This window comes from Eleutherodactylus coqui, chromosome 2, assembly GCF_035609145.1.
Source record: "Eleutherodactylus coqui strain aEleCoq1 chromosome 2, aEleCoq1.hap1, whole genome shotgun sequence".
NCBI lineage: Eukaryota > Metazoa > Chordata > Amphibia > Anura > Eleutherodactylidae > Eleutherodactylus > Eleutherodactylus coqui.
This window is the reverse complement of record NC_089838.1, coordinates 212,029,057-212,052,156: the sequence shown is the minus strand read 5'-3', so window position 1 is coordinate 212,052,156 and position 23,100 is coordinate 212,029,057. Positions and strand designations below refer to the sequence as shown.

Genomic DNA, 23,100 nt, shown 5'->3' with positions numbered 1-23,100 from the left:
CTTATTTAAAAACTGCTTTCTGTTGCCGTATTCCGAGATCCATAACTTTTTGTATGTTTTTATTAGTGGAGCTGTGTGTGGCTTTGTTTCTTGCAGGGTAAACTCTAGTTTTTACTGGTACCATTTTCCATTTTGGGGTCTATTCCAGTCGAAAGATAGTTCCTGAACTATCTTTTCTGGCCGGCGTAAAAACGCCCGACCGGAATGGGCAGTGTTTTTTGGCCAGCTGTAAAAACGCTAACGTGAAAGAGTCCTTACTGTCACATGGGAGTGATAATCGCTCACTCGTTAAGCGGACTGTCTATAGCCAATTATCATCAGGTTTTAATGCTTGCATAAACTGATTGACAAACTATAAGTGAACAAATTATCATTGGTGTATATACTGAATGATTATAGTTTCATACGATCCAATGATTACTAATACGATAAATTGTGTAAAAGCACAGGAGAGATAATTGCTAAAGTGCCTGAAAGTTGTCTTGTGTAAAAGGACCCTTAGGCCTCATGCCCATGGCATGCATGGATTCTGAGTGTGGAATCCTGCACAGAATCCACCTATGCCCGTGGCTGTGGGACATTTTCTTACCTCTCCGGATCCAGTGTTGGTCTCCGTCGCAGCTGGATCTTCTTTCTTCTGCACCGACGCGCTCAGCACATGTGCAGTGCACTTTTTTTTCAAATTTCCTGCTTTCCCACGGGATCCGCGGCACATCTGCAGTGTCAGCTGCGTCTGTGCCATGGGTCGGACGGCTTCCATTGACTACAATGGAAGCCGTCCATGCAGGAATCTGCAGAAAATGGAGCATTGCTGCGCTCTCTTTCCCGTGCGTGCGATCCCCACGCCTGGAAAAAAAATTACATCCGCAGAAATTTAATTACCTGCGGATGCCCAATGAATGCCTATGGGCATATTGAACTGCGGATCGTCCGCAATTCAATTTTGCCCATTGACATGAGGCCTTAGACTGCAATTTATATATATATACAGTGATATGTAGATGCTGCAAAATTTTTAATTAAACTCTACTGTAAAAATGATTGTCAGCCAAAAATACATGTATTTTAGTGAAAAAATTTCCACTAAAGGTGTCCCTAGTCTCTAATTCTCAGCCATGAAGATCACTAGGCCTATGTCTGCATTGAGGCCGGTTTTACAGTTAGGTGACAAGATAATGGAAATAGAAAGCACAGGAAAGAAGTGCTCTAGGGAAGTTCAGTACCAATTTACAGAAAATGATTCATGAAGTTCTGTCTTAGCAATTGTGGAAGAAGCTAGTACATGAAGGGAACTGAAATTTTTGAAACTGACAAACCACCAGACGCTGATGAGAAATAACAGGAATTAATTGAAAGTATTAAACCATTCATGAATAGAAATAATCCAACAGATTACATGTATGGCATGATAGTATATTAGAAGCACTGCAGAATATTGGCTAGAATGTTATTCAAGACCAGCAGTAATGGAGAAGAAAACATTTTAATGGACATACTGCTTATAGATATAAGGAAATGGGATTTATTTATTATTATTAAAAAGGGGAAACATTTATACCAACACGCCAGTTACCAGTGCATTAAAAAGTAGACAATACAGCTATCTACACAGGGCGCTATTCTCAAGATAGGTCATCAATAGTTGATCATCAGGGGTCTCTCACCCGGGGCCCGACCATAAGCTGTTTTCTGGGGCTGGTACTCTAGCTAATGGAGCTCCTGTGTGGCAGAAATACAGTTTTGTACACTGTGTAGAGGTATGGAATAGTACTACAGGAACAATTTCTATTCATGTGAAATATTCCAATACAAGTTAGGTTTTTCCCTTCTGTTCTATTCAGTGGTATAAGTTTAGAAAAAACTTTGTGCTCTCTGGTTGCGGATATACCTGCAGCCCATATGCAGTTACATTGTATACCCGCGTCATTGCTAAGTGACAGCGCGGGAAAAACATACAAAAAAAAAGCTGTATTGTGCATGATCGCCTGCGTGCCTCCGCAGTCATATGCAATACACTTATGTGACATACGCAGGGTCATCACCCGGGCTCACAGCTGGAATCTCCTGTGTGGCGCACGCTCCTCCATCTCTATGGGGGTGCATGCACAAAGTCTTCTGAAAAGAGTCACGCTGGCTGTTCATGCACTGACTTCGCCGAGGGTAGCCACAGGCACAGGGGACCTGTATGAGACGTAGCTCCCTGGACTTAGTTTATGCTGCTTCTAGTTGATGACTGCTTCCAGGACACATCTTAGAAGGTACGTGTAAGCAACATATGTCCTCACATTTATTTCAGTAAGGTCATTTATGAGACTTCACAGCTTCCTGTATATTTTTGTGGCACCTTGAAGATAATGCCTGACTTTTTTCATATTTATTCTGCTTTAGGGAGTTTTGTGGTTCAACAAAGAAGTACCCAAGGAGTTGTTAGATTTTCTAAAATTGAAACATTTTCTACAAAGCAAAAAGAACTGCAGCTTGGAGTGAGTATATGCCATTGGAATATTTGGTGGTCTAAAATGCAGTAGAAATAAGGTAAGGGCGATTTCGCAGTCGAGCGCCACGATTTTCGAGTACTTTACTACTCGGGTGAAAAGTACTCGGGTGCGCTGTGGGTGAGCGGGGGGGAGAGGGAGAGAGAGAGGGCTCCCCCCTGTTCCCCGCTGCTACCCCCCACTCCCCTCTGCAACCCCCCGCCCCACAGCGCACCCGAGTACTTTTCACCCGAGTAGTGAAGTACTCGAAAATCGCAGTGCTCGATTGCGAAATCGCCCTTACCGAGTCTGTTCGCTCATCTCTAATGGTTAGATAGATCAACCAGCACTAATATTGAATTGACAATGCCTAAGAAAATTGGAGAAATTGCCCATAGAAATCGGTAGAGTGCTGCAGCCTTTTCACTGCTACTATGGCCTGTATTGCATAACCTCATACTTTTCATAGCCGCTGTACTTGGCATGGCACCTCTCTCATTCACGGGATTACTACTAAAAGCATGGTGTCCAGTGTAAACTCAAGGAGCGGTCTACCTACCCGAAAGATTCCCAGTAGAATACATGGCCAATCCTCCATCTGAAACTGCTAATATGCAGGGGGCCTTTGGCTCAATGTTTGGTGCACGCTGATTTAGCAAACAGTGTATCTATTGCTCATGTAACGTATTGAGTTTATATTTTTGTTTTCCTTAAGCCAGGTGTGAGAGTTGCGTCCGAGAGGTTTGGACGCATGTCCTATTTCTCATCCAGAAAAGGAATAGGACATGTGGTGATTTTTTTCATGTGTATCACCTGTGAGTTAATATGGACAGCACACGGCCCCAAATACACTGGTATGCCGGAACCTTAATTGTACTTGCATACATCAGAGGTCTTCAAGCTTTTGTAGATCACAAGCAACTTTCAAATATGACAGGCGATGTTGAGTGGGATATAAAGGGACACTCCAGCATTTTTTTCATCCCTGCCCCCCCCCCCCCCTCATCTTATTGCTTGTCACACTTTGAATGTTTCCTATGTCAGGGCCCCCTTTAATATCCTCTAATAAACGTTGTGAAACACTTAGATGGGTGTGGGAAAACTTTTTGGCACTATGATGGTACCTGTCAGCTATCGTTTAGCCCTTGAAACTTCAATGAAAAGGGGGTCATGGGATACATGATTTAAGGGTGACTAAATTGTTACTTTTGAGACCGCATAAAGCCTAATAATTCCGAAGCAGTCACAATGAGATTACATCACCCACCTGAAGAGAAGGACTCCAGGAATATTTAAATTGCTAGTTTCCCCTTGTTTAGTTATCCCTTTCTGACTTGTATATTCTGGGGGCTAGATACATAATAAGTGAAAAATCATTTAAATGGAGTAACCCTTTAACTATCTGTGTCCTACTGAACATGGAGCAGTGAGGAGAGGCTGTAGTCACTTGTCTCATAGCCAAACACAGGACAGTGGGACGAAGGAAGGGGGACATGGCTTATCTCCTGAGATGCATGCAGAACATTGCTTTATATATTTATCAGTTTTAATTGTAACACGAGACACAGCGTACAGTTACTTCCAGTGATATGGTTTTGATCCCAGTACTAATGCCTTGACATCCCTGTCCACCCGCAGGTATGCCACATCAAACAATACCATGTGGAATACGTCTTTTTTTTTTTTTAACCCCTTAGTGACCACCCCATAGACTTTCTACGTCCTGCATTGCTGGGCTTTAATCCCCAGAGACCTAAAAACATTTTTCCTCCGAATACCAGTGATCGCATTAGAATGAATACAAAGCTAAAAAAAAGTTAAAGTTTCAATCCCCCCTCCCAAGGATCAGATCAGCGAAGGGAGCTGAGAATACTCAACCCCGTCCTCCACGATGTCCAGTGATGTTCTGGTTCTCCAGGACCTGACGCCGGCGTCTGTGCATCCGCAGAGGGCCGGGAGGCCCAGGAAAAAAAAAAAAACAGCTCCCAGCTAGTATAAGTAGCCGAGAATATGGAGCTGTCACTGGAAGCCGCTGTATGCAGTTCCCGGTTACATGATTGCTTTTATCCATTGAATAACAGTGATCGTGTAAAAATTTTAAAAAGTGTGAAAAAGAAAAAAAAGTGTAAGTTTCATCTCCCCTCATGGATCATATCTGTGAGGGGATATGAAATTATGTACCTAAGGCCCCTAATTTATCCGCAGACCTTACTCCGTCTTCTGCGTACGCACCCGTTGCCAATATGGCGGAGGTATGTGCAAAAGCCGCGGATAGACAGGGTAATTTAAAATCTCCCTGGCTACTAAACGTACTTGAGATTTCACTGGGGCCCGCGGTATGCAGTCTCTTGTCATGTGATCGCCGTTATCCAATGGATAACGGCGATCATGTAAATGTAAAAAAAAGTTCAAGTTTCACACCCCAGTCACGGATCAGATCCGTGATGGGAGGAGAAATTACTTACCTAAGGCCTCCGGTGAAGTCCTCCGATGAGATCCTTATCCGCGGACCTTTGCACAGCTTTGTTGCATGCGCCCATCGCTAAAATGGCGGGCGGAAGCGCAGAAGCTGGGGAGGGCACGTGAAATTTAAAATCTCCTTGTTCCTGGCTACTTAAGGTAGCAGAGAGCCTGGAGCAGTGACCGGTCTCTGGTCATGTGAGCGCCGTTATCCAATGGATAATGGCGATCACATAAAATGTAAAAGACAGTTGAAGTTTTTTTTGCTCCTTTCAGTTTGGGCCCCGTTGTGCAGCCAGACATAAGATTAGGGCCACAATGGGTATGTTTGCTATACAAAACAAATGACACAATTGCCAAAAAACAAATCTTAATTTTTTCCTTCTGTTTTGCTTAAATTCATTCAAAAATTGTGGGGTCAAAATACGCACTACACCCCTAGATGAATTGGTTAAGGGGTTTACTTTTCAAAATGGGGTCATTTGTAGGGCTTCTCCATTGTCTTAACCGCTGAAGGGCCATACAAGTGTGCAATAGGGCCTAAATCACTTTCAAGCAAAATGTCTTTTCTGAAAGCCACCGGCTGCTCCTTTCATTTTGTGCCCCGTTGCACATACAGATATAAGATTAGGGCCACAACGGGTATGTTTCTGAGCACAGGTCAAACAGGGGGATTTATTTGTCCTGTGCTCATAAACATACCCGTTGTGTTTCATATGTGTGCTGTACAAAAAAAATGTTTTCAAAATGACACAATTGCCAAAAAACTGAAAATCGTAATTTTTTTTCTTCTGCTTTGCTTAATCATTCAAAAACTGTGGGGTCAAAATACGCAGTATACCCTTAGATGAATTCATTTCAAAATGGGGTCATTTGTGGTGGTTCTCCATAGTTTTGTCCACTCAAGGGCTCTACAAGTGTGCATTGGGGGCCTAAAACGCCTTCAAGCAAAATGTCTGTTCTGAAAGCCACCGACTGCTCCTTTCGGTTTGGGTCCCGTTGTGCATACAGACATAAGATTAGGGCCACAATGGGTATGTTAGTGAACACAGGACAAACAGAAGTATCCATTTTGGGTTGCAAATCCTTATTTTCATGTGCACTATAGAAAAAAAAACTGTCTTTAAAATGACATTTTCAAAAATATGAAATTTTATTTTTTCTCCTCTAAATTGCATTAATTCCTGAAAACAAAATGTGGGGTCAAAATACTCATGACCCCACTTAGTAAATATATTAAGGGGTGTAGGTTTTAAAATGGGGTCATTCGTGGGGGTATCTATCATTCTGACACCTGCGAGCCTTTGCATTCTTGGCTTCTTCAAAATGTTAATAATCAATGTTAAATTTGTACAAAATGTTAAAAAAACATGAAAGTTTTTCAAATGTGCGTCCAGAATAAAGTAAACAGATGGCAATATATATAATCAAAAATTAGTATAGCATGTTTGCACACATTTGATATATTGCAGTTGAAAAGGTGAAAAAATTAAATATTTTTCAAAATGTTCCCAATTTTGGTGCTTTTAACAAATATACACAAAATCTATCAATCTGCTTTTACCACCTAAATGAAGTACAATATGTGGTAAAAAAAAAAAACAATGTCGGAGTTATTCTATGTTTGACACATGTCAGATTTCCAAAATTTGTTTTGGTGCAAACAGGTTTGGTCACTAAGGGGTTAATAGGAAGCATTTTCCTAACGTATCCGAATGGAGCTGGTAGAGATCATGAGCAACTGCGTGTGCAATTGATACTTGACACTAGAAAGTCCCATTGAATTTGCAGCGAAAAAAAAAGCTAGTGGGTAAAAGCCCTAATGGTTGAAGTTTCCAAAAATTTGTAATGTTCACATGACAGTGGTCAAATCGGCAGACGCCAGTATTTAGTGTCCCCAGTTACAAACAAGTAACTATTGTTGCTTCTGCGTGCAAGTACTGCCTATTTAGTAAATACTTCCTAAGTCCATTTAGTAAGTAATCTTACATTTTGTCTTTGCAGCAGACTCTTGGCAGACATCACTCCAGAAAACAGGTACAGTCGTCCTTTGTATCCTGCATCAAATGCTTCACCAGCCTTTTAAGTTAAAGGTCTTCCTTTTATGACATAAGTACCTCGTATTTATTTTAAAACCCCTTTCAACACCAATGAAGCGGCTAATGGAAAGTTATGTCCACTTCCATAGTCCTAACCTCCACAGAAGTATTAATTAGTATTTATGTAATCAACAAGTATTAATTTCATGTATTCGGCTCCATTCACACCATTATCTTACAGGATCCATGACAGCCACTACAGCTCATCCATTGCAGAACACCAGCCAAATCGTTACATGAAATTAATAAAATAAGCTAGTTTATGACGAATACGGATTTATTTAGGCAAATACTGTGATCACGGCTAAGGGTGGATAATGCGATGAGAATAAAATTTAAGGAAATCAAGAGCAGTGTGTATGAGTACAAAACATGTTTTTTTGCATTATTTGTAGTGTATTGAAATGAATGAGCTATAGTGTGTTAATGACAAGTTTTTCGCTGCTTCTTAACCTTTTTATCTCCATGAGATCCATTACCTATTTTATTAAAACCAGACAGAATAGTGCAATAGACTACGATATTCTGACAATGGAAACATGATGTGTAATGACCCCCATATACTATATACCCTATCTCGTAGCCTCATAGGCTATTATGGTGCCTGAAAAGCCGATGTATGAATGGACCCATAGTACAAACTTTTTTTTTTTCTCTTCACATAGTAATTACTGGTTTTTGAATATTAGTTGTGATTACTCTATTGTAATGCTTGATCCGTGGTCATCTGCTAAACCATTGCGCCATCTAGTGTTCACACATGTAATCTCATCCAACTTATTTTACTAGCAGAAACAAATAAAGGTCTAACTTATATTCACATTGAGAAATCTGCAATTAACTGTACAGAACGAAGGACATTTGCATTCCCAGGACTTCTCTTTGGTTGGTGCAGTGAATAAAACGGCAACCAGTACAGTTTTTATGCATATTTAAACATCTAGTTAGTAAGACAGAAGATAGGACATGCGATTTTTAACATTGCAGCATCGCTTTCAAGGGAGAGAAAAAAACGGCCATGTGAAAAAGTCCATTCAAAATAATGGAGTTGATATTCTTGCTGTGTGCATGTAGCCTAATGGAGATAGAAACAGCAATTGAAAGTATATTAGGAGCAGCCAGCGTTGGCACGATACTGTATAACTTTACCGATGCAGCATTCTTCTGCTTTGCTTGTGTTACCTTGTAAGGCCTCATGCCAACGGCCGGGTCGGATTCTGACTGCGAAATCTCACTGCAGAAACAGACCCGGTACCCCGGCAGTGACCCCTAGAGACACATATTCACCTGTCCGTATCTGCCGCAAGTGTTTCGGCCGGAGCGCATGTGCAGGGCAGGGCATGACACGTCATCGATGACGCTGATTCACAGCAACTCACAGCGGGACGGATGGCTTCCATTGTCTGCAATGGAAGCAGTCTGTGTGATTTTCCGCACAGAATAGAGCAGTGGTGGCGAACCTATGGCACGCGTGCCAGAGGCGGCATGCAGGGCCCTGCCTGCTGGCACGCGCCACCATCAGCCGCTCACCACTTGTGAATGTGGGCAGGGGCCGCGGCTCCCCTGCTGGCATTGACTCAGCACCGCTGCTAGCAGCGGCGATCCTGGCGCACACTGTGACGTCAGTGTGCAGCTGGGATCCCCCTCCCCCGACATCTCCTACTACTTAGTTCCACGAGAGCAGGGGGAGGAGGCATCCGGCAGCACACTGATGTCACAGTGTGCAAATGGGATCACTACCAGCAGCAATGCCAAGCAAAGGAGGTGCGGGTAAGTATATGGGTCCCGGGGAAGGGGGGTGTCGCTGTCACACTTGAGGCCGCTGTGTGTGTGTGTGGGGGGGGGGGTCACACTGGGGGCCGCTCTGGGTGGGGTAGCTGTCACACTAATGGGCTGCTTTGACGGGGGAGAGGGTCCCTGTCACACTAATGGGCCGCTGTGGGGGAGGGGGGGTGTCGCTGCCACACTAATGGGCCGCTGTGGTGGGTTGCTGTCATACTGGGGGCCGCCGTGGGGGGATCGCTGTCATACTGGGGGCCGTCGTGGGGGGGGGGGTCACTGTCATGCTGGGGGCTGCCATTGGAGGGGGGGGTCACTGTCATACTAGGGGCCGCTGTGGGGTGGTTGATATACTGGGGGCCACTATTATCGCCGGGGCCGCTGAGGGTGGGTCAGTATTACCACTGGGGTATGTTTCCACATACAAAAATCAGTCAAAATCTGCACCCCGTCTATTTTGAAGTGGCCCTGTCCTTTTTAGAACGTCGGTGGTAAAATGATACGTCGTGATAAGCCCCGCCCCCTGATGTGTTGGCACTTTGCAGTAAATAAGTGGGTTTTGGGTTGCAGTTTGGGCACTCGTTCTCTAAAAGGTTCGCCATAACTGGAATAGAGCATGCTGGAATTCTTCCGTGCAAGCGGAAAATTACAATTGTTTTCTGCTTGTGGGCGTGGAAGAATCTTTTAACATGCTATGGCCGGACATTGCTGTGGGATTTGCGGTAGGCGTCTGGCTGCGCATTCCGCAACGATAATCTGTCCGTGGGCATTGGGCCTAAGTGCATTAATACACACAGTAAAATAACCATATTGTAAACTTGGCATATTTGTTTGTCATGACATGGGCTGGTTTCGCACAGTGCAGGCCTGGTGCAATTGCTGTACTTTTATTTTTGCAAGTAAGGGTAAAAGGATTTTAATTCTTTCCTTTATACTATTGGATCTAATCCAGGTTTGGTAACATACTGATATATTTATCCTGATTTCACTTACAGTTCACAGCTGGCACACAAGGCAGTAGTGGGATTTTACAAGGACCTGTACATTTTCCCTCCGGATACAGGTAAGACACCAGCAAGGCTACGTTCACTCTAGTGTTTTTGTGACTGGTCCAGTTTTATTAAAAACAGATTTGAAAAGGATCTTTCTGTTTTATCAGTGTGGTGGTGGCTCTTCTAATAATGTGGCTCAGTGGGTAGCACTGTTCCCGTGTAATCCTGGGCTCCTAGCCTCAAATCTCATGAATGGCCACATCCACTTTGAAAAACTCCATACAGCCATCAACCCTTTGTCAGATTTGAACCCACAACTCCAGCACTGCAAGGCAGCAGTGCCAACGAATGCTGGAAGTGCAGGTGACTAGAATTGTAGGTTTAACTGTTTCCAATCCACTGTCTGACGTCTAAAGACATTCTGATTGAAGGTTGTATAGCTCCGATGTCTGAAGACGTCCGGCAGGGTTTTCTTACTGTAGATTACTGGCCGCTCTGTTGTCGAGGGGCCTCTCCAGCATGTCCCATACCGCAGTACTGGGTCTAAGCAGCAGATGGCGCCATTATATAATGGCAGAAAGAGAAAGCCCCCTCGGAAACCCTGAATCCAAAATTGGATTGCAAAGGGTTATATCTCAATAAGGGCTTATTCACACATCCGTATATCGGCCAGGTTTTCACGCCCGGCCGATATACGGTGTCCCTTTCTGCAGGGGGAGGTGGCTGGTTAGGCCGGGAACAGTGCACTAAGCTCCCACCCCCTCTCACCACTGTTTGCAATGGGAGTGGTGGGGTGGGGCGGAGCCAAGTTCCGCCCCCTCCCATTGCAAATAGTGGCGAGAGGCGGAGAGGGGGCGGGAGCTTAGTGCACTGCTCCCGGCTCTTCCAGCCTCCTCCCCCTGCAGAAAGGGACACCGTATATCGTCCGGGCGTGAAAACCTGGCCGATATACAGATGTGTGAAAAAGCCCTAAGAATGATGCCAGTATTGGCTTTTTATGTTCTCTTTGTGCTTTTTCTTCCTGCAATTCTATTTCTCTAGCAATCAAAAAGTCATTAGCACTGCTGCCTTGCAGTGCTGGAGTTGTAGGTTCAAATCTGACTAAGGGTTGATGGCTGACTGGAGTTTTTCAAAGTTGATGTTGCTTTGATGAGTTTTGTACATAGAACCCTAAAGCAACCTGCACACGGGCACGCACGAATTCCACATGGAATCTGCCCGTGCCTGCTGCCGGCGACCCTGCGCACAGGCGCGGGATCCGCAATTCAATTTGTCCTGTGTGCATGAGGCCTAAAGGTGTGAGGCAACAGTGCTAGCCACTGATGCACCACCAAACACCTCCACACAAAACTGGAAATGAAAAGCTGATTGTCTTCATGTTTCTTCCCATTGAGTCCATTTCTAAAACCTGTGGAAAGAAAAGCGTAGCATTCTGCTTTTGATCCAGTGTAAAAAAAAAATGGAAAGAAGGCAGAAAATACAGAAACAGATTGAAACTGAGGACCTTCTTGCTTCAATGCATTGCTATGGGCTTGAAAACGCAAACATTTGCTTTCAGTTTTGCTTTTCCCACAACAGATCAGCAAAACTGAAAGCGAAACTCTAGTGTGAGAAGGCCCTAACATTGGGATATTAAGGATCCAGATAGTACGGCAGCTGCCAGATAAAACCCAGTGACTTACACTTCTGTATATGTTGCCTCTCTTTTTAGCTTTGAGAAATAGATAGTCCTCATCCAGGAATATAGTGGTTACTTGTGCATTAAACTACACAATCAAACACAAGGTCCAAAGAAGGAGAGAATGTCTGAAACATTTTTGAAGCCTATGTGAAATAAAATAACGTAAAAGTTTTATTTGCATCAATCTTCATTACGGAAGAGAAGCATCCTCTATATCAGGGGTCCCCAACCGCCGGGCCGCGGCCCGGGGCCGGGCCGTTGGGTGCTTAGCGCCGGTCCGCGGCACCGCCGGGAACTTTTACTCTAAACACAAGGCCCGCGGGCCGAATCCGGCCCGCTGCCTTGTGCTATGTGGCCCGCGGCGTGCCGACGCCGCTGACCACCGAAGCGATTACCAGCGAGGGCGCCGCAGCTCCCCGCTGGTAATCGCGCTGATGCCGGCGCACACTGACGTCTGTGCAGCCAGGATACTCTTCCCCGAGTCCCCTGCTCATTAGTTCCGCAGGAGAGGACTCGGGGAGGAAGCGTTCCGGGCTGACGTCAGGGCAAGCAGACAGAGAGCGACAACAGGGAGGAGGTAAGTATATGGGTTGGGGGGCTACTTATTACAGGGGAAGGGGCTGCCTATTACTGGGGGGGGGGGGGGGGGCTGGTTATTACTGGGGGCTACTTATTACAGGGGAAGGGGCTGCCTATTACTGGGGGGGGGGGGGGTGGTTATTACTGGGGGCTACTTATTACAGGGGAAGGGGCTGCCTATTACTGGGGGGCTACTTATTACAGGGGAAGGGACTGCCAATTACTGGGAGGGCTGGTTATTACTGGGGGCTACTTATTACAGGGGAAGGGGCTGCCTATTACTGGGGGGGGGGGGGGCTGGTTATTACTGGGGGCTACTTATTACAGGGGAAGGGGCTGCCTATTACTGGGGGGGCTGCCTATTACTGGGGGGGTTACTTACTACTGGGAGACCTGCTTATTACAGGGGGGACCTGCTTATTACTGGGGGGTTGCTTACTGGGGAGGGGGGAGGGGGTGTGCTTATTACTGGGGGGAGGGCTACTTATTACAGGGGAAGGGGCTGCTTATTACTGGGGGGGGCTACTTATTACAGGGGAAGGGGCTGCCTATTACTGGGGGGCTGCCTATTACGGGGGGGCTGCCTATTACTGGGGGGGGGACCTGCCTATTACTGGAGGGGTTGCTTACTGGGGGGGCTGCTTATTACTGGGGGGGGGCTACTTATTACAGGGGAAGGGGCTGCGTATTACTGGGGGGCTGCCTATTACGGGGGGGCTGCCTATTACTGGGGGGGGGGACCTGCTTATTACTGGAGGGGTTGCTTACTGGGGGGGCTGCTTATTACTGGGGGGGGCTACTTATTACAGGGGAAGGGGCTGCCTATTACTGGGGGGGGGGCTGCTTATTACTGGGGGGAACCTGCTTATTACTGGGGGGGGGGGTTCTTATTACAGGGGAATGGGGTTGCTTATTACTGTGGGGGCTGGTTATTACTGGGGGGGGGGGACCTGCGTATTACTGGGGGGGATTGCTTACTGGGGGGGGCTGCTTATTACTGGGGTGGGGACTACTTATTACAGGGGAAGGGGCTGCCTATTACTAAGGAGGCTGCCTATTACTTGGGGGGGGGGCGCTGCCTATTACTTGGGGGGGGCGCTGCCTATTACAGGGGGTGGGGCGCTGCCTATTACTGGGGGGGGGACCTGCTTATTACTGGGGGGGGACCTGCTTATTACAGGGGGAGGGGCTGCTAATTACTGAGAGGTGGGGGCTGTCTATTACTGAGGGATGGGGGCTGTCTATTACTGGGGGGGGGGGGAGATAAATTATATGCTGCCCTATGTGTGTTCTGGGGGGGGGGGGATTATACACTACCCTATGTGTGTACTGCCAGGACATTCTAATGTCATAACTAAATAAGAATGCACTAAACTCCAACCCCCTTCATAACCCCGCCCCTTCATAACCCCGCCCCCTATAACCAAAGCTCCGCCCATGTCCCGCCCAACCCTGCCGGGCCTTGTAAAAATGGTCTTGCTTGAAGCCGGTCCCTGGTGCCAAAAAGGTTGGGGACCACTGCTCTATATCACTGGCAGATTTACCAGCTGTCATAGTAAATAAACATATGTAACTAGTCATAGTGGGAAGTAACAGTGGGCTGCTAGTGGGCAGAATTATGGAAATGTATTAAAAACTTCAGTTTATTCACCACTAATATTTATATGGGGTAAGTGAATTCCTTTCAGACCTTTTTATAGTAAGCAGATAGACTAATATAACACAGGGATTCTAACAATAGATGTTTGCCATTAGACTGCATTCACACATCTGGACAATTAAATTTATATATATATTCCATTGGTAGGGGCACTTCACACTAAGACACACATTTATGAAAGCTATTAAAACAGCAAGGGACTCTCTTGCCTGTAGCAACCAATCACACCATCGCTTTTATTTTTAAACAGCACAAAAAACAATTAAAGCTGTGCTGTAACTGTTGATCTGGCCTATAAAGACAGCTTCTCTTTTAAAGTTTCATAAATATCTCTTGTAGACTTTGAGGATTATAGCAGTTTAGGTGTAAACCTGTCAGATCTATGGAGTGGAAGTAGATGGGTACATTACATCTGCATAGTTCCAGATTGGATGTACTTCTGGAGCAGATTTATGATCTGGTTTGTGCCAGCATACTGGCATCAAAAACTGGAATTATTCTTACCGTTAATTCCTTTTCCATCATGGCAGCACACATGGAGGTTGCCCCTTGACCTCGCTGGGACAGGAAGAGGAGAGTTCTTAAGGCCACTTCCTACCACCATTCTCCAGTGACTTCAAATTATCATAACGGATACATGGCCCAATCTTTTATCGTTGCTGAAAACAATATACTGTTATGTCACATGCACAATATACAGTAATTTACCAGGGTGTGTAAGTATGTGCAGTCATGATGGACTCATGGAAAAGGGATTAACGGTAAGATTAATTAAGTAACTAGTTTTGCCATTCTGTCCGTCCTGACAGCACACATGGGGGCAATACCAGATTATAATGATAACATAAGGGGGACCAAGGCCTGGGGAACCTTCCACCCAAAGGCCAGCTCCCTACCAGAATGGACATCCAAGCGATAATGCTTAGAAAATGTGTGGACGCTAGACCATGTTGCGGCTTTACAAATCTGCTCTGTAGACGCTTCACTACGTTCAGCCTATGAGGAGGCAAGAGCCCTTATACAGTGGGCGCTTATACCCTCAGGGAAAGGCATATTTCTGGCTTTATATACTTCCTGAATTTATGTTTTAACCCATCCTGCAATGTTATCTTTCGATGCTGCATTACCCTTATTCTGCCCTCCGATTTTCTAAAGGTTTGCAAGACCTGTAAATCGGTTAGGAGTTAAGACTGCCGGTCTGACATCCAGGTTGTGCAAGCGCCGTTCTTTGTCATTTTTAAAATCCTGACAGAAGAAAGGCAGAATAATTTCTGTTCCATGTGGAACGTCAACACCAGTCTTTTTTTTTTCCCTAAAGTGATCCTATCGTCAAGCACGTTTAAGTAGGGTTCTCTACAGGATAATGCCCGTATCTCACCACTCCGTCCAGCGGTTGTAATAACTATCAGAAAGGCTACTTTGATGGATAGGTTTTTAAGCAATACTGAATGTATGGGCTCAAAGGGAGGTTCGCAGAGACTGTCTAACACCAAATTAAGATCCCAGAAGGGAACTGATTTTCTAACAAAGGGTTTGGGCCTTTCTGGTCCACGTAACAACCTGTGTACTGATCTATTCTCTATTAATTGGGCGTCAACAAAGGAACTAAGAGCCACCACCTGTACTCACAAGGTCCTAGGACTAAGTCCCTTATCTAGACCTTCTTGTAAGAAATCTAAGATTTTTGTAAGGTCCGGGCTGCTGAGATCTGGACTATCTGCACCAGTTGCAGAATTTCCTCCATACTCTAGACCAGTGATGGTGAACCTTTTAGCGACCGAGTGCCCAAACTGCAACCCCAAACCCACATATATACTGCAAAGTGCCAACACGTCAGGGGGCGGGGCTTATCACGACATATACCTCCGTCATTCTAAAAAAGACAGGGCTGTTTCAAAATAGACAGCGTGCAGATTTTGACTGCTTTTTGGATGCGGAAATGCTGCAGAATGTTCTCAGCGGAAATTTCTGTGGAGCATTTCCGCATCCAAAAAGCAGTCAAAATCTGCACGCGGTCTATTTTGAAACAGCGCTGCTCATTTCCGCCACATGTAAACATACCCCAGTGATAATAGTGACCTCCACCACCGACCCCAGTGGTAATAGTGACCCCTCACCACCAACCCCAGCGATAATAGTGAACCCCGCCCCAACGATAATAATCCCTACCCAGCAGCCCCCAGCGTAAAAGGGGCACCCCACGGCGGCCCCAAGCGTAATAGCGACACCCAACAGTGGCCCCCAGTGGGATAGTGACACCCCACAGCGGCCCCAAACGTAATAGCGACACCCCACAGCGGCCCCAAATGTAATAGCGACACCCCACAGCGGCCCCCAGCGTAATAGCGACACCCCACAGCGGCCCCCAGCGTAATAGCGTCACCCCACAGCGGCCCCTAGCGTAATGGCGTCACCCCACAGCGTCCCCTAGTGTAATAGTGTCACTCCACAGTTGCCCCCAAGCGGCCCCCAGCATAATAGTGACACCCCACAGCGGCCCCCAGCGTAATAGCGTCACCCCACAGCGTCCCCTAGTGTAATAGTGTCACTCCACAGTTGCCCCCAAGCGGCCCCCAGCATAATAGTGACACCCCACAGCGGCCCCCAGCATAATAGTGACACCCCACAGCGGCCCCCAGCGTAATAGCGACACCCCCCAGCGGCCCCCAGCGTAATAGTGACACCCCACAGCCGCCCCCCAAGCGTAAAAGAGACTTCCCACAGCGGCCCCCAAGCATAAAAGAGACTTCCCACAGCGGCCCCCAAGCATAAAAGAGACTTCCCACAGCGGCCCCCAAGCATAAAAGAGACTTCCCACAGCGGCCCCCAAGCATAATAGCGACTTCCCACAGCGGCCCCCAAGCATAATAGCGACTTCCCACAGCGGCCCCCAAGCATAATAGCGACTTCCCACAGCGGCCCCCAAGCATAATAGCGACTTCCCACAGCGGCCCCCAAGCATAATAGCGACTTCCCACAGCGGCCCCCAAGCATAATAGCGACATCCCACAGTGGCCCCCCAAGCATAATAGCGACATCCCACAGCGGCCCCCCAAGCATAATAGCGACATCCCACAGCGGCCCCCCAAGCATAATAGCGACATCCCACAGCAGCCCCCCAAGCATAATAGCGACATCCCACAGCAGCCCCCCAATCTCCCAGTCTCGCCGCTGTCCTCTGTCCCGGCGCTCCCTACCTCGCCGCTGTCCTCTAGGCCGAGGCCGCTGGACAGGCCGTGCACTGCCTGTGCCTGCGCTCCCAGCCTCGGGCCCGCAGCTCTCAGGGTCACCGCAGTCCTCCGCCACTAGCCAATCAGAAGCTGGGGTCGTTAACCAGTTCTCTGACAGATGTATTATTTCGCCACCCCTTACTTCTGGTGGCGACATAATACTCCAGTGCCGTCCGATCCCTACTGCACACTGATGTCACATTGTGCGCCGGGATCGGTGCTGTTAGCAGAGCAGCTGAGTGAATGCCGGCAGGGGAGCCGCGGCCCCTGGCGGTATTCACAAGTGGTGGGCGGCCGATGGCGGCGCATGCCAGTAGGGAGAGCTCTGCGTGCCGCAGGTTCGCCGCCACCACCACCACCGAAATCAACCACCACTATATAGAGTATATATTGGAGGTAGAGTTCTTTCAACTCTTTAAGAGAGGGTTTATTACCTTGGACGATAGTCTCTGCCGCTCAGTAGCCAGGCCATCAGCTTCATCCAGTGGATTTTCTGGCAGAACAGTGGACCTCGGGACAGAAGGTCCTGCCTGAGGGGCAGTGGAATCAGAGTCTGTATCGCATAGAGGAGACAATAATGGGAACCAGGGCCTTTTGGCCATGCTGGGGCAATGAATATAACCCAGGTCCGGCAGTTCTGTATTTTTTGCAAAGCCCGAGAAATTAAGGGAAGGGAGGAAAAGGCATATGCCAGGTCCATATCCCATTCCTGTGAGACTGGATCCAGTGCCAGGGGATTGTCTTCTGGATTAAAGGAGAAAAATGTTGGCATTTAGAATTTATCTTTGATGCAAAGAGGTCTATCTGGGGGTAACCCCATTGAGCCGTCAGCAGATCCAATACGTCCCATTTTTAGGGACCATTCCCCTGGATCTAATCTTTTCTGACTCAAAGTCTGCAATAATGTTCTGGGAGCCTATTAGGTGAATAGCTGATAAGGACTTTATCAAAAACAATATTCTGGGTGAAGAACTAGATAAACGTTGAAGATGGAGTGTCTGGTGCTGCCCTGATGACGAATAAAAGACACTATTGTCAGACAATATTTTTACATGCTTCCCATTAATTATATCTTTAGCTTGAATCAATGTTTCCCAAACTGCTCTGAGCTCTCTATATCTTGAGGATTTAGAGCAGACATAAGCCGGACAGGAACCCTACAGTTACCTATCTGTCACCTGTGTTCCCCAACCAGACCCAGTAGCATTGGTGGTTATTGAAACAAATGAGGACAGTGACCACTGGACCCCTCATTTAAGATCATGGGGTGACAGCCACCATTTCTAGGGATTTTTCCCCATTTGGGTGGACAATTTAAGCTTTTGTCTAAAGACGATTGCCTTCTTTCGCCTGTTGACAGGATTTCCTACTGGAGGGGCCTAGAGTGGAACCCATCTGCAGAAAAGTAGTCTTATGACTGACAACCCTCATGGCTTCCCTTATAGACACAGAGTCTCTACTTAAATCTCCTAATAAAAAGGGAAGGTATCCTTTCCGTTTGAGGTAAAAGGAGTAACCCTTGGAGGAATCGAGGAATACTCTGTGAAACTTGATGAGTGTCTGGGTTTAGGCTGGATCCTCCAAATTTTATCAGCCAACCTAACTGAAAACAGCAGTTTAACTGTCTGTCCAGGCGACACACCAGAGTTTCAGCGGACCGAAACCATTAGTAGATCGTCTAGATAAGAAATTATGTTAATTCCTATGGCCCAGATATGGCCATTTGGGTCAATCTTTACCTTGGAACACTCTGGAAGCAGAGGAATTACCAAGGGAAGGCAAGCAAAACTGGAAATGAATGATTTTTAAACCCATTTTAACCGCAAATCTAATATTTTTGGTGCGTCGGGTGGATGGGAATATGATAGTATGCGTCTTTGAGGTCAACATTCAAATGACGCTGCCCTGATTAACTAGGGGTATCGTAGACATAATAGTCTCGATTTTAAACTTAACGCAGAAATTAACTCAGGATCTCCTGTTTACTAGACAGGCGCTTTTAACCAGCTAAGGCACAGCACCACATTCCCCATCAGGGTACTCATGAATACGGGTCCTTTTTGCTTGTCTGGAGGAACCCGACTGGGGTTGAGAGACAGGTTCTGCTTTAATGCCTGAACCGCTTCTCTATCCAGTGGAGATTACCCTTTAAGGATTCTTGCTCTGCCCTGATTAAATTAGCCTTTTCCAAGGCCTTAGCTATGGAGTTTCATCCTGTATTAATAGGAGAATGGCAGAATACTAAATAGACTATGAGCTTTTTATCCAAGTGAACTGCTCTCCAGGCCTTGGCTTTGGAGTTTGATCCTGCATAATCAAGAGAATGTCATTATGCCAACATAGGCAATGAGCTTTTTTGTCCAAGTGGACTACTCAGTTTGTAGATTTGCCCTGCCACCTCCTTGCCTCCATAGCGTTAGGCGGTGTCTCTAAGCTGTAATTCTGCAGGAGAAGCTCGTAGGAATTCAAACCTGCCACCTTCCCCATAGCTTTTTCAAGGTAAACTGGGAGAGGCTCTCTGGGGTAGTGTAGCCACCACCTTTTTTGTTTTGATTTTGGCGGGGTCGGGGCGCACGTCTGACATCATGCAGTGCCCCTGCACCGACCGTCGCAGCACTCACAGAACGTCGGGCCCATGCACAGGGATGCTGTAACATATGAGGATAGGCCGGCGATTCAACAACTGCCACTGCTTGCTGAGCGGGGGTCTTCATCGTTTAGGTAAGTGACCTTTTCCAGTGTTCCATGTGAGGAGCTGGACAGGAAGAACACTGGAGAATAGAGGTAGCCTTTTGAACTCTCCTGTTCCTGTCCTGGCCCAGTGAGGTATACCTCCATGTGGGCTGTCAGGTTGGACGGAATGGTAAAAGTCAATTTTGGCAGAAGTGGACAGAGCTTATTAGGGGGCTTGGCCACATACATGCGGTCACATTTACTGCAATTTAGGCCAGAAACTGGCATGTTACAACCGAAACCTACTCTAGTGTAGGGTCCAGATTTAGCTGTGTATTAATAGATTAGGCGCACTTCACATTAGCACTACTGTTACTTAGACTGGTATTTCATATTCCGGTCTATGTAAATATGCACCATTGACTATATATGGGTTAAGACTGCCCGTTTGCTGCAAGTAGATTTAGCAATAATAAATCAGACTGAGGTGAATGGTATGGCTACTTTATAGCAACTACCTGTGAACAAAGGCTCTGCAACGTGTTAAGCACTTCAGCCTTTTTGATGGCAGGAATAACACGCTGTGTGGCTATTGTTGCCATAAATACTATAATACTGTCAAGGCTGCTTTCTAGTTACAGATGTCAGTTAGTAACTAATGAACACCAGGCCACATCAATTTTCAAACAGAAGCCATGAAGCCCTGGGGGAACAAAGCCGAAGCCAAGTGTCTCTGCCATTTGATATATTGTTTTTCTTCTTTTTTAGATGTTCTTGAAGACATAGTGTTACAAGGAGTCGTCCAAGGACTCTACCAGCAGACGCACAAGAATCCTTCGGTAGCCAAACAAAAATCAAGCAATCTTGTTTCATGACCGTATCAGAAAACAAAGGACAATCATTCCTGTGAAACCTGCTGTACTTTCCTGAATGATACATAAGTGAATAGAACTCCTACTGCCATGGATGAAGTATTTTAGGGATACACAGCAGTCCATATTCAGACAAGATCCTACAAAACTGGACTTTGCCCGGTATAGCCACTGCCTGTATCATCTGAGAAGCATCGCATCAACAATGGCAGCTGTATTGAGTCAGTTCAAAGCTGTTTTCTATACCTTTGGGATGAGGACTATGAAGTCTGTACTCTGTATCTGACCTTGGAAATATTCTTCACAAGACTGATTTCAGCTGTAAGCAAATTTCGATCTTTGATAAATCTGTTAGTTTGTCCTCATGTTTACAGTAGGCCCATGTGAAGTATGATCTGGGAGATCAGGATGGTTTATGCACAAATGGAGCACCTAATGCTCTAACACTTAGTATACTTCATGCGTGGGATCCTAACGCCCAAGGGCAGCTGTGCTGCGGCCTGTGAAACAGATTGTGCGGTTGAGCAATCCAAACACTATACTGAACCATTAAATGGAACCGTCACATCAAAGATACAGTCCAATGCACGGACGTTAGGCTGGGTTCACATTAGCATTTCAGTTTGTCTGTTCCATTCAACAGAAGAAATGGATCCAGAATAATCCCCACTGACCTCAGTGGTACCTATATCATGTGCCTGCTTCTGTTCTGGACAGGGTTTTTATTTATTTTTTGACTGAAAGATCAGGTGGACTTACAGGACTTTTCCATTTTCCATCAAAAAGAGAAGAGGGTAAAAAGGGGGGGGGGGGGAGGGTCGGGTCGCAGGCAGTGTTTTGATAACTCACAACCACTCTCCTTTCTGTTTGCTGCTGACCAGGACATGTGACTGCTGCAGCCAATCACTGGCCACAGCTATGACCTACTAAGGTTAGTGATTGGCTGCAGCATTCACAGGTCCCCACAAGCAGGAAGGACAGTGCAATTTTAACTTATGGGACATCCTCTTTAGCCTTTTCCATTTAACACTATGGGGATTGGACACAACAGAACATTCCTTGTAATGGACCAGTTTAACTGTACATGTGCAGTTGTAAAATAGAGCTGTGTTTTAGACAAAGGGATACTTTACAAACTTTTGATAACAAGAGTCTAAGGCCAGTTTCACATCTGCGTTGGGACTTCTAGACAGAGGCTGTCACAGTTCCTGTATGCAGCACTTCTTCCATCTAAAAGCTAGGCAGCTGAGCAGAAACCGAGTGGACCCCATTATAGTCAATATGAGCCATTCAGCACGGTTCTGTTCAGTTCAATCCTGAGACAGCTGTTCAGCAGCAGGAATTTACCTTTCCTGCTCCTTGAATGGAGGGGGAAAGAAGAACCCGGGGCACAGATGTGAAAATAAAGAAAACTAGCTGTTGTTGGATCCATTTGCTTCAAATTGGACATTAGCGTTTCCTTTGTTTTGCAAAGACAAAAGATATGATGCATTAATAATGGATAAGAGAACACTGATGTGACCAAAGCCTTAGAGCAGGAGGAGCTGAGACGACTGATAGTTTTTGTGAAAAAAGATTAACTAGAACAGTAATTAAACCTCTACGCCTTATGGGCTTAGAAGTCCAGTAGGTGGTCCTATCAGTGATTGACAGCTGTGTAGGACTGCATATAAAGATGGGTCTAGTGGGCGGTCCTATCAGTGATTGACAGCCTTCTCTGTAGAACAGTGCATGCAATCCATAAAATTACTGGTTTTACTGAATCCAACAGCTACAATATATTAATATAACGCGTTTTAATTTGCTCAGCTCCTCCTACTCTATAACCTGAAGATTGTTCAACATTTTTGATGCGATGGGTTTCGTTTCTTAGATCCAGATGTAGTTTTTATATTTTTTTTATATTTAAATGTAATAAAACTGACAAACACTTCTGTCATGTAGGGCACAATGATGGTAGATTTTTTTTATGTACCACTAAGATTACTTTCCCTTCATACTTCTCTATAAACCCCAAATGTAGACTACGTTCAAATCATGTTTGTGATGTACATTTAGTGTATGCGTTGGGAAAGCTCCTGAAATATATAAACGTGCCCATAAGGTTGCATGAGCATGGTGGAGGCCAAAACAATGTCAGTAAACCACCAATTAAAAGATAGAATAGTATAAAATTTCACTAGTCCTTTCAATGGTATCCAGTAAATAAAATAAAAAAAAAAAGTGTGTATTAAAACAATCGTATCAAGACATTTTACTTTACACCATGGAACCCTATATGGGTGATGAATGCCACTGAATGTTGTGTTGGATGTATCTATTTAACAAACATCCTGCCATACAAATTAAACAAAGGCCATATAGACGAGATCAGGTGAGTTTTGGCTAATGCAAGAAGTAATAAAACTGCCTTATAAAATGTCCTGAAGTAGTAACAGGTGACTTACACCAATACAACTCAATGGGGTTACAAAAATATAAAATAAAAAATTACAACCAGTACAAAATCAAAAATGACAAGCAGCACACGCATACCCATTGTTTTCAATAATTTACAACAAAGAGCATATGGGAGATTGAATCTGCTCATTGCAACAAGAG

The 23,100-nt window shown here is 45.7% G+C and overlaps 1 protein-coding gene across 2 annotated transcripts in view; it reads left to right on the top strand.

The window, feature by feature from the left end:
- SNX22 (sorting nexin 22) overlaps positions 1–20,868 on the top strand; it is a 51,026-nt gene extending 30,158 nt beyond the window's left edge. Inside the window, exons 4-7 of one of the 2 annotated variants that reach the window (XM_066592434.1) lie at positions 2,389–2,483; positions 6,942–6,971; positions 9,808–9,875; positions 20,396–20,868. In XM_066592434.1, coding sequence (XP_066448531.1) covers positions 2,389–2,483; positions 6,942–6,971; positions 9,808–9,875; positions 20,396–20,502 — 300 coding nt within the window. In that variant the 3' untranslated portion in view covers positions 20,503–20,868. Of the gene's footprint in view, positions 1–2,388; positions 2,484–6,938; positions 6,972–9,807; positions 9,876–20,395 lie in introns of both variants that reach the window. The other variant, XM_066592433.1, reaches the window with a different exon arrangement.
- Positions 20,869–23,100: the final 2,232 nt, after the last annotated feature.